Source organism: Halichoeres trimaculatus, unplaced genomic scaffold (genome assembly GCF_033239565.1).
Source record: "Halichoeres trimaculatus isolate MK-OKI-2021-1 unplaced genomic scaffold, fHalTri1.1 fHalTri1_scaffold_1, whole genome shotgun sequence".
NCBI classification, from domain to species: domain Eukaryota; kingdom Metazoa; phylum Chordata; class Actinopteri; order Labriformes; family Labridae; genus Halichoeres; species Halichoeres trimaculatus.
Genome location: NW_027437179.1, coordinates 16,488,743 through 16,501,967, shown reverse-complemented (window position 1 = coordinate 16,501,967; position 13,225 = coordinate 16,488,743). Strand labels below are relative to the sequence as shown.

Here is a 13,225-nt window from a genome sequence, read left to right as displayed (position 1 = left end):
CTACACACATACATAAACACCCTCTCCCTTTTTCCTCTATATGAGGTGGGAGACAGATCCAAGCAGAGAGGAGGGAAAATATCATCAGTGGGTAAATGAGATCCTGCAGTGACAGACTTACCTTTGAGAATGCTCTGTCCGTGCAGGACGTCTCTCGGGACAATCACTGTGTAGAAATTCTGGGAGAAGCCGGGTCTGCACGGGGCTTTGAGGGGCAGGCCTGCCTTACTCCCCTGGGGAATAAAACAGACGGACTCTTAAGCATTGGCAAATTGACTTGTGGCCACAGGGTCATAAGTTGGCCTCACAATCTATTCAGACTGAGATTGAGCCCCACAGTCACTCAGGCTCTAGAGAGAGGTTTACTGCGGACAATACCACACTGCATACAGTCACAGACAGAAAATCCACATTGAAGGCTTCATACACTGGCTTTCATTCCCTGAGGAGGGTCTGTGAGCCTCACCAGAGACACTGAAGCACAAAACAAGAGTGATTCAAGTATCCTCATTATCATTATTATCACAATCACTGTTAGTGACACTCACAAGTTTTGGCCATCATCAGAAATGAATTTAAAAAATCAGAGCACAAACAGTGATAGAGATAGAAGAATGATAACTCCAGCAGACGTGTTAGTGAGAGCTCATATGGGTGTGTGCATGTGGAGAGACAACGAAAAGAGACGTTAAATTACAGTTTATTCACAGTTTCATGTGCAAAGCTCTAATACAATGCACAGTCAAATGATGTTTTTCACACCCAACCATTTAAAATTTCTAGTTAAATAAATAAAAATTTTACAAACAGCTTAGTTCTCTGTCTGAAGGCTTCATCGTTAAAACTGAACTAATCAGCTGCTACAAATTGATGCCTGATTATACAGCGCTGATTGCCCAAGTTTGACAGTAATGTTAGGTAATCCACTCTGGATTTTGGAACTCATGCTTCTTTGGAACATTCAAGAAACACTATACTAACAGTGCAACTGAGCCATCAACCCTAGAAATGAGAGGTACCGGTGCGTAAATGTGTGTAAACCAAGTTGATCGCAGCTAACAGCAAGAAAAGCCCGTCCACAAACCGCTGTCCTCTGCACTGATGCACTGCAGTTCATTGAGAGTGTGGAGAGGAAAAGGGATAGAGTTTCAAGAGACTCTTTACCTACAGTAAAACAAGAATATTCTTGACCTTAAACGCCGTTATATTTGCTCGATTACTCGCTTCACGTTGCCTTTAGCGCAGCGCTGCGGGGGGAAAGTGAGCCTCCGTCAGTCACTTTCAGAGGCGCAGGCAGCGCGATTCCCAACATTAAGCACTACGGCAGTGCAGCACTTTCGCTCTACAGTAAACCGAAAAGACACACAGAAATTAACTCATCTTACCGAGGATGCGCCCACGAGGAGGGTGCACGCCAGGATGATGCAGGCAACGTTCATCTTTCCAAAAACCGCGTGTTGGATAAGAAGAGGACAAGTAGAGTCTTCTTCGCCTAAAACAGCTCAGTAATTCCCGGAGCCCTGGTTCCTCTCCTCGGATGCTGAGTAAGAGACCTTCCTTACTTGTCTGGCGCAAAAGTGCCGCTGAGACTGAGATGCTGAGCTCCGTCCAGAGGAAGCCGGTGCCCATTGGATGACAGCGTCACTACAACCCCTCCTACCGCCCGGCGGAGCAGCCACAGGAGAGAGTATCTGCGCTTCAGATGGCTCACTGCGATCACAGCCGGTACACTTCTGGGATCTTTGGGTAGAAAAAATGCATTTTCCGGGCTATTTAGATTCATATTTTAACTTCAAATGCAGCAAAGGCGGGTCTGGCTGTGTGAGTGACAACCAACCATCCGAGTCTTTTCATGTGTCCATCAGCCAACTGGAGTCTATTTCACACCCCAGTTCTCCCCTCTGCCACTGATCCGCGGTATAAGTGCGCCAAGACCTGCAGTTATTAGCTTTTTATTAAAGCTGCTATGATAGAGCACTGTGGGATAAGACTGTGATTGTGAATGTGAGCTCAAGATGAAATAAAGTCCAAGGAATGAGCAGCCTGTTTGATGATCTGCAGGAAATGTGCACATTTTGCCGAATCATTAGGTTCAATGCTCAGTCTTAATAACAGGTGAAAACTTTGGTTTCTAGTTAATACATTGTCTCTTACATGAGGAGTTTTCATTCTTAATATTACCCAATTACTCTGCCATTGTAGAGATAAAGTTAGATGCATATAATCTGCAAGATATTTTTGATAACTTTTAAAAGACAGAGTAGCTTAATAGTCCATTCAGAATTTCTCCACAGTGGTCTGAGTGAAAACGTGGTTTAAAAAAGAAATGTGAAAGCCTTTAACTGGTCTTACAGTTCAATAAAAAAAACCTCGGATCCGTGACAATTTCCACATCTGAGAGGTCATGACAATTTAATCCCATCAAAAAGGAACAGGACAGTACTGCAGTGTCAATCAGCACAGCCCAGTGTCCGCCCTGCTGCTGCTGTTCACTCTGCTCCTTCATTGTCACCACCAACTCCCTCAATATTCAAACAACTTCCTCTGAACTGTGTAGGTTTTTTTTTAGTTTCTTTCCTTTAAATGGTATCTTCAAAATAAACTGCTGGAGGCTGATAATTAAGAAGTACTTCTAGTCTAGTTGACTGCAGCTTAGTGGGTGTTTCAGTCCACAGGGCAGGATTTCTTTAAGGTCAGTGATATCAGTAATACGCTCCACTCGTCTCTCTTCAGGGTGTTGTGCTTCTGCTTTTATAACAGCCAGGAAACTTGGCAGAGGGACTGTGTGACAAGGATTTAAAGCTCATGCCTTGTACTATAAACAATGACTAATAAATAATGTCGCTGCTCTTTATCAGTCACTGTCACTTCCTCACATGGGAGCAGCTGCTGTCCGGAAAGACGGTTCAGGGGGAGAAGAGGAAAAAATGCCTGAGTGCGCTGAATACAGCACGTCTCCTCACGGAAAAGACTTCCTCCAACACAGCAACCACATTCCCCAGGAAGCTCTGAACGCCATGCACATGCTGTCTCAACTTTTAACCTCATTAGCAAGAAAAGAGAACAGTGCACAAAGTGGCCAGATGATCCCCCTCAACCCTCATGTCTGCCTCCGCCGCACAAACACAGTGCTATTCATGAAATTATTGTTTTGCTGGAGCTCAGAGAGGGGTCCAGCTGATTCCCAGCTCACTGAATTCATCCTGGCTTCAAGGTATCTTGTCAGTTTCAGAAAGCAATAAAATTATTCCACTCAAGTATTGAACATGTCTGTAATAAAAAAAAAAAGAAAAAACATCTGGGCACTTGAAGTAAATTGGTTTAAGGCTGTCCTGAATTATTAAACAAATCTTACAAAAATGGCTCCCAGTTCTCTTTTTATTCGAGGAGTGAGACATTACTGAAAGTAAAACCATAAAATTGCCCTAAACAGACTGTCAAATGCTTCTTCTCATGTTTTATATCATAATTTGACATTTCTCAACCCGTGCACTCATTTGTGAAGAGTTAAACGTGTTTCTTATGCATCCCCAGATTTCTGTCTCTGATCCTTTTTACTTGCTTGGTTAGACTTTATAAACCACAATTATTCACTGACAGAGTGCCATTCGTATCTTTTTTCGGTGAATTCAAAGCAGCACCAACTGTTAATGTGTTTATCACGAAATCACCAAATTTTCAAAGGTTCACTGAGAATTTAATGACCTGGCTTGAATTAAGTAGGTCCAACTGTTCCCCGCTAACCGAGGGCTGACACCAGTTTCATAATTAGGGAAAAAATAACTTTTTGAAATTGATTTTTCATGGAACAATAGTTGCTCGGCTTTAACCAGTCAGTCATAGCTCACTCTTCTGCATTTCACTGGCTTCAAAATGAAACTAGCTCAGTCTGTTGAGGATCCAGACCAATCAGAGTTTGGGTCAAACAACATGTACTAATCGGTTGTTTGTGTTATTTTACTGAGAGGGAGCAGTAGATAGACTCAGATGTTACTTACTAGTTATAACACAAACCCTCCTTTGTGTGTGTTCACTGCCAACCAAAGGCTTTCAGACAGGTGTGTGACAGAGTGTGACTTGTTTTTAATCTCTGAAAAAGTTTCATTGCTTAAATGTGGAAAAAGTCCTCCTAAGTAAGTGACAGATTCACTAATGGATGATAGATTATGAAATAGTTGTTTACTCATGCAGCATTAAGCATTTTCCTGTTTTATGAATATTTTATTGAGACTAACTGATAATGCTGCAGAGCTCTGAGCAGATAAAGTTTCTGTCAATTTCACTAAAACTATCTGAACTTTACTGAGTTCACTGTATGGTATTGCAAAAAGCTTTTATACCTTGGAGCTAACAAATTAAAATAACAAGAATCCTATCAGTTTTCGGAAGCAGTACTCACTGTATCTTTGTCTTATCAAATATGTTAATCAATGAATATCTCACTGTCAAATAGAATTAAGAGATTTTTACTCCTGAACTGCAAATTTTTGTATGAGACAACTAAGTTTTCAAGCTTGTTTTCATTACTTCATTAAATAGACGCGATGAAATCCCCAGTTCTTTGGTCATACACTTCTCGAGAATCACTCTAAGAGGAGATATTTCTCAGTGCAGCGTTTATTCTGATCACAGTTAAGATTTACAGCGCCAGTCTTAAAAGACTGAGCCCCAATATCTGGGAGCAATACAGTTTTATAACAGTCTATACAGAGGTTAAAGTTAACTAAACACCCGAGAGTAATTGGCCATCAAATATGATTGACATCGCTGTCTCAACCCACAGCTGGTGTCAGGTTTCAGTGAGATGTGCTATCCAAGTGTGTGTGTGTGTGTGTGTGTGTGTGTGTGTGTGTGTGTGTGTGTGTGTGTGTGTGTGTGTGTGTGTGTGTGTGTGTGTGTGTGTGTGCGTGTGTGTGTTGAATCAGAGCATGGAGCTGGGAGACTGGGTGAAAGCTTACACAGGGTCAAAGAGACCTCACAGGCACAAGCTGGAGACAGAAGCTATCCTTCTATCTGCCAGATAAACATACATCAACCCTAAGGCTGTACACAAACACAACATAAGACTAGATAAAATGCTGAGTTGTATCAATTACTATAAAAATAATGTATAACAGAAAATGCATCAACAGTAAAAACACAGTCGAATAAAGCTGTGTTGTAAAGCTCACTGAATGAGGCCAGTGTGTGTTACCCTGCCATTTCATTTGTCATCAACATGTCAGACAGATGAATGACACTCATCATATGTAAACCTTAAGTATGGATATCACTGAGCTGGGTTTCTGAACATACCACTTCACTGCGATGGATGCACCGAGTGACAGTCTGTCTGTGTGAACTGCTCTTTGAACAGACACATCTACAAGATGTAGAAGCCACACAGAGTTCATCTCTGCACAGTGATGCGACTCATGATGCAACTCTTGCAATGTTGTCAGCTGTACAGAGAAGAGTATGACTTCTCTTCAGTGTGAAACTTCCCCGACTGCTGACCAAGGAGAAAACTTCAAGTTTATCAGGAGCTCCGTGACAGTCTGGTGAAATAGACCAAACTCTTCACATTAATTTGCTTTTACAAAAGGAGGAAGAAACTCAGTGAGGTACAAAGCATCATTGAAATATTTGGAGGGCTTCCTGTTATTTCCAGCAAGGACACAGGTAAATCAATTGAACACAATAGTGCAAAGGATTATCCAATGATACCCCTCAACAGTTTGAAGTGTCTGTGAGACAAGCAGAATTTTGTTTTCTTTACTTTGTCTTGGATTGAATGGAGACAAACTGTGGAATTTGATATCACGATGCAGCATCTACAATGCTCACTTCAAGAAGACTGACCAATGACAAGAGGCCCTTGAAATCATTTAAGATAAGAGGGCTCCACATTCAGAAAATTATTTTACTGTAAAGATTGCAAGAATATTAAGTGTTTCTGCATCAATCAAGCAACTGCTCAATGAACTTCAGCTACATTTTCTTTCTGCTTTGGACTCATGTTAAAGTTGACGCTTGGGTGTCAAATAAAGCTTAAATACAACAAAAGATCTGCTGAAACATGAACTGTGCTGTTCAAAAAATCACCAACTTGAAATGGTCTTGATTTGTGTAAATCAATGCCTAAAATATATTTAATCCAAAAGAAAAAACTCCTTCAATTGAGTCATAGTAATGTAAAGCTGCATTTCCACCAAGCAGTTCGGGTCGGTTCAGTACGGTTTGGGACGGTTTGGGACAGTTAAGTCTGATCCCATTTGCGTTTCCACAGCAAACTGTGCCCTCTCGTGGTGGGCGGCGTGTAGGCCGGATGCCGGAAGCCGCAGCTGGTAAACAATAGCGTAACGCCGTAAAAACACAGTAAACAAAGAGCACGGATGGAAGACATGCAGCATTTTGTCCTCTCTGTGATTGTCATGTAACTTTCTGTTACAAAGTGCAATCAAGCTTCGTTTCAGAGAAGTCTGTGAGCCGCCAGGAGAAATAAAGCCGCTGTCGGGGTAAGTCTCGATTTCTTTTGACCAATCAACCTTCTGCAGTGTGTTGCTCCACCTCCCGAGAGCGGATCGGTTCAGTCTGGCACCCATACGAAAGGGTCCCAAAAAAGTGGGACAGCTCGTCTCGGTTTTTAGGGAGCCGTCCTGGGATGAGTCAGTGGAAACGCCGCTAAAAGCGCACCGTACCAAGACGAACCGACCCGGACTGCTTGGTGGAAACGCAGCTTAAGTGCCAGACCTCCAGAAGGAACGCCACGAAATGGCTCTTTGTTCATGAGCTGTCAAACTTTTATTGAGCCCAATGGGTAATTACCTCTGCCAAGGAGGTTATGTTTTTGGGAGAGTCTGTCTGTTTGTTCGTCTGTGAACAACAACTCAAAAAGAAACAAACAGATCTTGATGAAATTTTCAGGAAATGTCCGAAATAGGATAAAGAAGTAGTGATTAAATTTTGGAGGTGATCCTAATCACTGTCTGGATGCAGGATTTTTTTTAAAGGATTCTTTATCATGTTGAGATAGGGCCGTTTTCACCATGTGTGTGTATAACTCCACAATAAATGGTCGGATTGCTTTGCAAAAGAATACAAGATAAGGTCACCATCATTTCTGACAGATGTTAAAGTATGATCCAGATCCTGGCTATATTCTGGATACTAAGATCCAGAATATGAAATATGTACTGGCTCATCATAATTTTCAACACTGCCAGGTAACAAATTATCATACAAACCTACAACTAACACCAAATTGTAGCAGACAGTCTGCTGAAAGGGAGTATAACATTAAAGAAGGACCAAAAGGTTGGTCCGCACTCTCTGAGTGCTTTTCTAGCTTAATTTATTTGATTAAAAAGTGGTACAGCATTAGGATAATTATTGTAGCTGCAGGGCAACCTGGACTCCATAGCTAGATACTTATTGGGATGACCCAACAGCTTGCAGAGTCAGCCAAAAGTATTACTGGCAGCCAGAATCAGTGCTAACTCATCCCACTCAAAAGCAGTAGCTCTAGCAGAGCCAGCTGTCCATCAACAATTTCAATAACACTTGCCCAGGTTCCAGGTTCTGTCTTTTTGCACAGTGGTCAGTGAAGCCCTGCCCTCACAGAGACCCTAACAGCATCATCTGTTATGTGGTCTTATAAAAAGTTCACTGCCCTATCTCTCCCACTCTCTCCTTTTGAGAACGAAATGTTATAAACTGCTCCACTGAGTCCCCTCACAGGCCCACAGCACTTCAGTTGCTGTGCCATGTTTGCAGCATTTGTCTTTTATCAGTGTTTTCTATGCTTGTGCATTTAAAAAAATAAAAATAAAAAAAATGTTGTGATTTCCTCGCAGCATGTTTCAACTGATGCATTGCATTTGTTTTTCATGTTCAATAATGTATATTGTTTCTGAATTTGCAGCATGTTTTCTGATTTCCTGTTGAACATCTTCCACTCAAGCACTCAGTGAGAAAAGGCAAACTTCAGTGCCAACCAGTACAAGACTTCTTCCTTTGTAGGGAAGTCAGCATACTGTGAGTTTCATGCTGTTACAATAATGTGTTTTTTCCCTATAGAGTCAGACTGACTCCACAGTGAATATCAAATTTGTGAACACAAAGAAAATGAAAAGAGGCACAAAAGCAGCTCCAAAGTAAGGCACACATTCTTTAACTCCACAACATTAAATCCTCAGACTTGAAGGAAGCTTTGTTTTGTTCCTAGCTCCTCCTCAGTGAATGAAATATTGATATGTGCGCGGCAGAAATGCCCGAAGACAAGAGAAAGCAAATGGTCCATCAGTGAAAGAGCAGAGTAAACATTTTAATAACACCTTGAGAGGAGCAAAGGATGTGAGATGTATACAAAACTATTTCCCCGATGATCTGCAGTTTAAATTTAGTTTAACACTGGGTAATTTTTCCTTTCTCTGTCCCAGTAAGCTTCACATATTCAGGAGTGTGGCCCAGTAGATATTTCAGCCTCCACGGGGATCGGACTGCACAATCCAGATAACAGGCAGAAATCAATCAGCAACAGGTAATTATTTTAACAGACTAAAAATTTTGTTCTCTATTCCAAAAAGAGGTTTGGACTCCTTTGAAGGCCTGTATCACTAACCCTGTGACTGCTGTTTGGTGCACCATGATTGTCTGGTAGGTGCATGGCGAGCGGCTCGACAGTGATGGATGACGGTGGAAGTCGTTTGATTTTGATTTGAACCTGAACATCAGAATCTCCTCTGCCTAATTAACCCAGCCCCCTGGTGTTTCCTCTTAGCAGACTGCCACAGAGGGGAAAAAACGCTACAGCAACTCACCCACAACACCATGTGCCACAGAGGTCTTATTCAGGAAAATTGAGTTTTCAAAGAAATATCCTGAAAGAACAAGACCATTGTTCCAGCCCTGTCTCCCAGAGTAACTTTCAAACCATTGATTCATAAACACAATCCTAATTCTGTGCTAAACGCAAAAGTTGACTAATTCATCCATCAAAAGATTGTATTATTCACAAAGTTATAGCTATAGGTCACTGCTTCATATAAGTGGGAATAATCCATATTACTTCTGTTATTGTCTGCTTATTAGTCAGCTACCAACTATAAACAAAACAGGTGACATTAATTCTGGTTTAAAGAAACTTTATTGATTAACACATAATTTCTACAGCTAAAACAAACGGTCTATTTTAAGGTGCCTGAGCCAATAGTCTGTTCTAATCTGCTGACAAAATTAACATCAAACTCTACTTATTTTTACAGTAAAATCAAATAAATCTTGATTTTTGTAATGAATCACATATAACGAAACAGCTTTTAATGCAGCACCACCTCATTTAAAGCCCCTAAAGTCAACTCAAAATTAAAAGCCGGAGAAACACCTGCAGCAAAGCAAAGATATCAACTGGGAAGTGTCAGGCAGCAACAGCCTCAAAAAATAGCAGTTGTACAGCTTGGTAGTAATATTGCTTATTTAGAAAAAATAGCTTTTAATAGCCCAGGCAGTTTTTATGATCAAGCAACATTTTTCCACAAAGATGAAGAACAGAGAAATGCTCTGTCTAGATCTGAAATCAAGCTGCACAGGATCCATGTAAGCAGTGTAATGTTGAAGAACTACATATACCAAAAGTAAATAAGAGTAAGTACCGAAAAACAAACACACATGGGAGCATCAGTTCTGCTCGACAATTCCCTTGGGGGGACAACTTATTGACACACTTCAAGTAACAAACATGTGCACTTGAAAAATCAGAGGCTCCTGACCATAGCACTGATGATCAAAATTTCAAGTTTTGTAGATAAAAACAGAAACTGAAGACAACTTGTTCTTTATTCTGTCATGCAAACTGTACTTTTTACAGTTTATTTTTTAAATGTATAATCCTTTCAAATTTAAACACTGGTTCTTCGAAGAATATGGTAACATTATACCCAAAAGTATGAAAGCTGAATTTGAATTTGTGTTTCTGAGAGCATCACGACTCAATTCAATTTTGATTCTTCAGGTCACAGTTTGATTGGATATCGATTGGATATCGATTTAAATACTTTCTGATTTTCATGCCCATGTAAACATATGTGGTTTGTGGTATGACGCTTCTCATAAATGTTAGACTGAAAAGTTGGGAGGAGCTGGCTTTACACTGCTTGCTTTGGTTGCCATTTTGTCGTTGTTTGGTCTTGGCATGCACAGCACCTAGTCTGAGAATCCACTGAAAGGCTGGCAGATAATTTAGGAAAACCAAGCTACAAGTTGACCTTGAGAATTGTAGAGATAAAGTTAAATTCTAAATTACAAAATAATATTTACAATCTTACATCCTTGTTTAACAAAAGTCTTTTTTTTTTTTTTTTTTTTTTTCCCAGTGACGGACTAATAACTAGGGTGGGCGAGCACCGATACCAGGAATCGGGCTGATACCAGCCTTTTTTCAAGGTATCTGTACTCCTGAAGGCTGCAGATACCAGCAGCAGACACTCTAGGCAAGAAAATCTGACGTTGAGCAAGTCCTCCTCACCATCAGTTGCTGCTAATTGCTGCGGTTTAACGCCACAGCAAATGTGCACCAGGTCCTGTCCAGACGACGTGAATAAACCAGGGAGAGTTATCTGTTTAACTGTTTTATTTTGCCCTATAGTTTACTTTAAAAAATACTTAAACTCTGACAGTTGTTAGTTTTATTGTGCACTTCTGAAATATATATATTTTTTTATATTTATCAAAAAAAATTCTAAACTCGGAGAGAGTTGTTTGTGTTTACTTAATGTCAGAGTGACTGTGCTGTCTTTGATCAAAATGATCTGTGACTGTTCATTGAAATTTTATGTATAAAAAGTTCTAGCAGTATGGGTCCTTGGTATCAGTGAGCGCTCAAGAGGGAGTACTTGTACTGGTTTCGCTCTGCACAAAAAGTGGTATCGAACATCCCTAATAACCCACCTAATTCAACCCTACATGAGCTCCTTTCTTCTGAATGATGTGAAGAATTTGCTTTTCTTTTTTTCAGGAATTTTTGTCAAAAATTGTATGCAGTCTTGTTGCAACCAGTTCAAAGTCTTTTTTTTTTTTTTTTTGATTCATAAAATCCAGAGAAATGTATTCAGTCCCCAGGGTCTTGGTCCAACTCTCTTGATCCTTCCCTCATGAAATAGTTAAAGCTGTCTCTCACTGTTTTATAAATAACAGTGTACCTTTTATTTATACATATCTGCATCTCCTCTCCTATAAAATGTGCTGTAACAACACAATAACAAAGCCAAGATTTATTATTACAGACCAATCTAAAATCTCCCTTTCATCAGCAAAGTACTTTACGTGGTCAAATCTTTCAACTCAGAATATACATGATGGTTATAGGTCTGCTTTTAAAACAAATCAGAGCAAAAAACAGCACTTGCAAAAGTTATAGATAACCCTAAAATCAACACTGACTGTCAAAACATAAAATTTTAGCTCTGCTTGATTGCACAGCTTCACTGTTGTCCATGAAATTTTGATTGAGAGGCTCCTTGTTTCAGTAAGTTTGACAGGTCCTGACTCTGACTGGTTTCATCCAACCTAAAAGAAATAACTTTTTTTTTCTGTAGAAAACGTCATATCTGCTGAATCAGTTACCTCAGAGGTTCCACAGGGGTCAATCCTTGGCCCCCTCCTCTCTAGTTTACTTGCTCCTGATCAGTAGGAAAGTAAACATGTCTCACCATTCATATGCTGATGTTATTAAATTGAGCCTTCTCCTCTCATCTGCTTATCTCAGTCCTGCCAGCAACATTATGAATGGTACTCATGATCTCAGCTGCTGGGTGTCTGTGAACTTTTTAAAACTAGACACAGAGACAGAAAATCTATCCCAACATGAAATCAATATCTTTGAAATATTGTGAGCAAGTCAGAGATCTTGGTGTAAGTTGGATTCAGACCTTAACCCTTAAATCACCTCAACTGCCAGAATTAACTTACAGTTTTTGTGTGTTTTTGCATTCTTACAGAAGCTATAAGGATATGATAATTAAGCTCATTCTATGACCAATATATTTGGACCCAGTGCATTTGATACGATCCTTGGTATGTGGAGAATATGAATCAACAGGCATTAGTGGGACACAAAGGTCATCTCAGCTGCATCAATATCTGATAGGGTATGTTACAAACTTGTGACGATAGGGATCATGGGGTAAACTCTAGAAATCACTGAAATAACAAGAAAACAATTTGATATTTAAAAAGTATCTGTCCGTCTACCCTTTAGGTAGACAGACATTTCACGTTCAGAGTAAAGCACGACACTGCAGACCTGTAATGACAGCTGCTTTACAAATAAAATCTCTAACGCTGTTGCTTACAGTGATTAATAATCATGAGATTGACATTCAGCAAAATAGTTGTGATTATCATTTTGGCCGTAATCTTGCTGCAGAGTTTGACAGAGTGGAGTCAAAACCGGTCCAAGATTTTTAGCCTAGTACATGCCAAGTGACCCCAAACAGCCATTAATCTAGCATTATCTTTTTGTGCTTTGGATGCAATAACTCAAATAATATCAGTTCTTGCAGTTATTGAGAAAAAAAAGTTTGGAAACCCAGGAATCATCCAAGCAAGACAATTAAATAAATATCTCACAGTCACTCTGCTTTGGAAGGACTCAGTTTCTTTTACAAACTTTATATGTAGTTATTAAGAGGTGACATACAGATTGACGGAACAAACATATGGGATACGTATTCAGCGTAGGGAGGATCAAGCAGGACAGGAAGTCGTGATACTGAACCAAATACTGAACATGCAGCTGGCATGAGTTGACAAACACAGTCAACTCATTTGCGTGGCTGGTCCGTCATGTCACAAATAATACACAGCCATCCTATTTTTTACCAGACCCTGAGCTGTGACGCATAAACTTAGTACAGGGAGGATCAAGCAGGACAGCAAGTGGTTACCAGAATCCACTTAAAAACACTCAGTAACATTCAAAATAAAACCGTGTCAAAATCAGTTCATATTCATGACAAATGGACATAATGAGCGTAACCAGAACAGGAGTCAACAGGTTTGAGGTTTTTATCAATGGAGTAGGAAGCACAGGAACTTCTCTCTGAGTGTCTGTCAGTCATGCTGTTTGCCAGACTGAACACACAGCCGGTGTGTATTCACAAACCCAGTCAACACGCAACGTAACTGAGTCAGACCGCAAACGTTTGTGTACTTCATCAGTTAAGACCGTATGCATTATGTTGTTTCT

The 13,225-nt window shown here is 40.2% G+C and overlaps 1 protein-coding gene across 2 annotated transcripts in view; it reads right to left on the bottom strand.

Moving 5' to 3' along the window:
• cdh4 (cadherin 4, type 1, R-cadherin (retinal)) overlaps nt 1-1,603 on the bottom strand; it is a 247,630-nt gene extending 246,027 nt beyond the window's left edge. For both annotated transcript variants that reach the window (XM_074670730.1, XM_074670739.1), the window contains exons 1-2: nt 1,386-1,603; nt 122-233 (exon numbers count right to left, since the gene is read on the bottom strand). In XM_074670730.1, coding sequence (XP_074526831.1) covers nt 122-233; nt 1,386-1,439 — 166 coding nt within the window. In that variant the 5' untranslated portion in view covers nt 1,440-1,603. The remainder of the gene's footprint in view (nt 1-121; nt 234-1,385) is intronic.
• Nucleotides 1,604-13,225: the final 11,622 nt, after the last annotated feature.